General features: G+C 39.7%; 1 protein-coding gene across 1 annotated transcript in view; it reads right to left on the bottom strand.

Annotated features, from left to right (window-relative positions):
• Positions 1-12: 12 nt before the first annotated feature.
• Positions 13-1,311, bottom strand: part of LOC107085444 — an 8,667-nt gene continuing 7,368 nt past the window's right edge. Inside the window, exon 3 of the mRNA XM_015375756.1 lies at positions 13-1,308. Coding sequence (XP_015231242.1) covers positions 375-1,308 — 934 coding nt within the window. The 3' untranslated portion in view covers positions 13-374. The remainder of the gene's footprint in view (positions 1,309-1,311) is intronic.

The raw sequence follows: 1,311 nt of genomic DNA on the forward strand, positions 1-1,311 counted from the left end.
CAGGAGGTTTAATGTAGAAGAAATGTCATGCCTTTAGATGCAAATATTATTAAGAGACACACCCATCAGAGTTACTTTTTAATTAATTAGTCAGAAAAACTTCCCTTAAAATCAGATCAAAAGATTTTACAAACATTTCCTAATCATATTATAACCCCAGATAAACAGGAACCAGAAAAATCTCCTCCATAATTTAAGCTTTTCTAGAATAATAACATCAAAATTTGTTGGTTTCTGTTCAGTTTTATCAGCCGCAGGATTTATTTCAGCAACTATTTAGACATCAGAAGAAATTGTGGAAAAATGTCTTCAGTATTGATCAGTATGCTGATATCAGCATATAAATCAGTAATGACTTGGCATAGCAACAGGTCTCAGTGATTTGGGGAAGGAATCTCATAGTCTTCAGTCTCAATGATGCCTTGTTTGTAACGGTAGATGGTGAAACATTTGCCCTTGTGTTTGTCATCGGTTAAAGCCACAGTCAGGAACTTCATGTTCTTCCTCTCCTTGTTGGCTTCTGCGTAATCACTGAAGAGCTTTGCTTTTTTCTTCATTTCATCTACTTCCTCTATTGAGTCCAACCATTGCTCCCTCTCTTTATCAGCTGAGCAGTCGAGTTTTTCTCCTTTCATGTAACTCTCTAAAGCTGAGACAAAGGGTTCATCATCTTCCACTGAGGTGAAGACAAAGCACAAAACCTCCTCTGTTCTAAGAACTTCTTCATAGAGTTGATTTGGAGATGAAAGATGCTTTGTGCTCTTCATCGTGGACATCAAAGCTTTTAGGAAGCAGATTTCTTTCTCCTTCCAGTCCATCCACTGGTTCAGGTGTTGGTTGCTGAAAGGAGAAGACTGTCTCTTCCTAAGGATCTTTTCAAGCTCATCTTCCTCAAATTCTCCGCCTCGGATCAAAGGAAGCTTCATTGCCAGATCTTGCTGGAGCATCAATTTGTGATCGGAGCACATTTCTTTAAATCTCATCAGGTTTTGTCTATTCTTGGGGAACTTGTCAGCAGTAGCTCTGATAGCATCATTGCATCTGACTTCCAGCAGGCTGAGGTCGTCCAGGATCCTCTGCGTCTCTTGAACCAACCCAACACTTATCTGTTTGACCATTCTGGCAGCTGAAGGGTTTAAAATAGTCAGAGGCAACATCCAGACCTTCAAAGGAACAGCCTGTTCTCCATTGGCTCCCAGTAGATTCGGTAGAGTCTGATACAGCTGAATGGCTTCCTGAAAGGTTAAAGGGGTTTTCTGCAATATGAAGTCTCCATAAAATTTACAGGAAAATTTATTCTCTGTTTTTCTG

This window comes from Cyprinodon variegatus, unplaced genomic scaffold (assembly GCF_000732505.1).
Source record: "Cyprinodon variegatus isolate N-32 unplaced genomic scaffold, C_variegatus-1.0 Scaffold125, whole genome shotgun sequence".
In the NCBI taxonomy this organism is placed as follows: domain Eukaryota; kingdom Metazoa; phylum Chordata; class Actinopteri; order Cyprinodontiformes; family Cyprinodontidae; genus Cyprinodon; species Cyprinodon variegatus.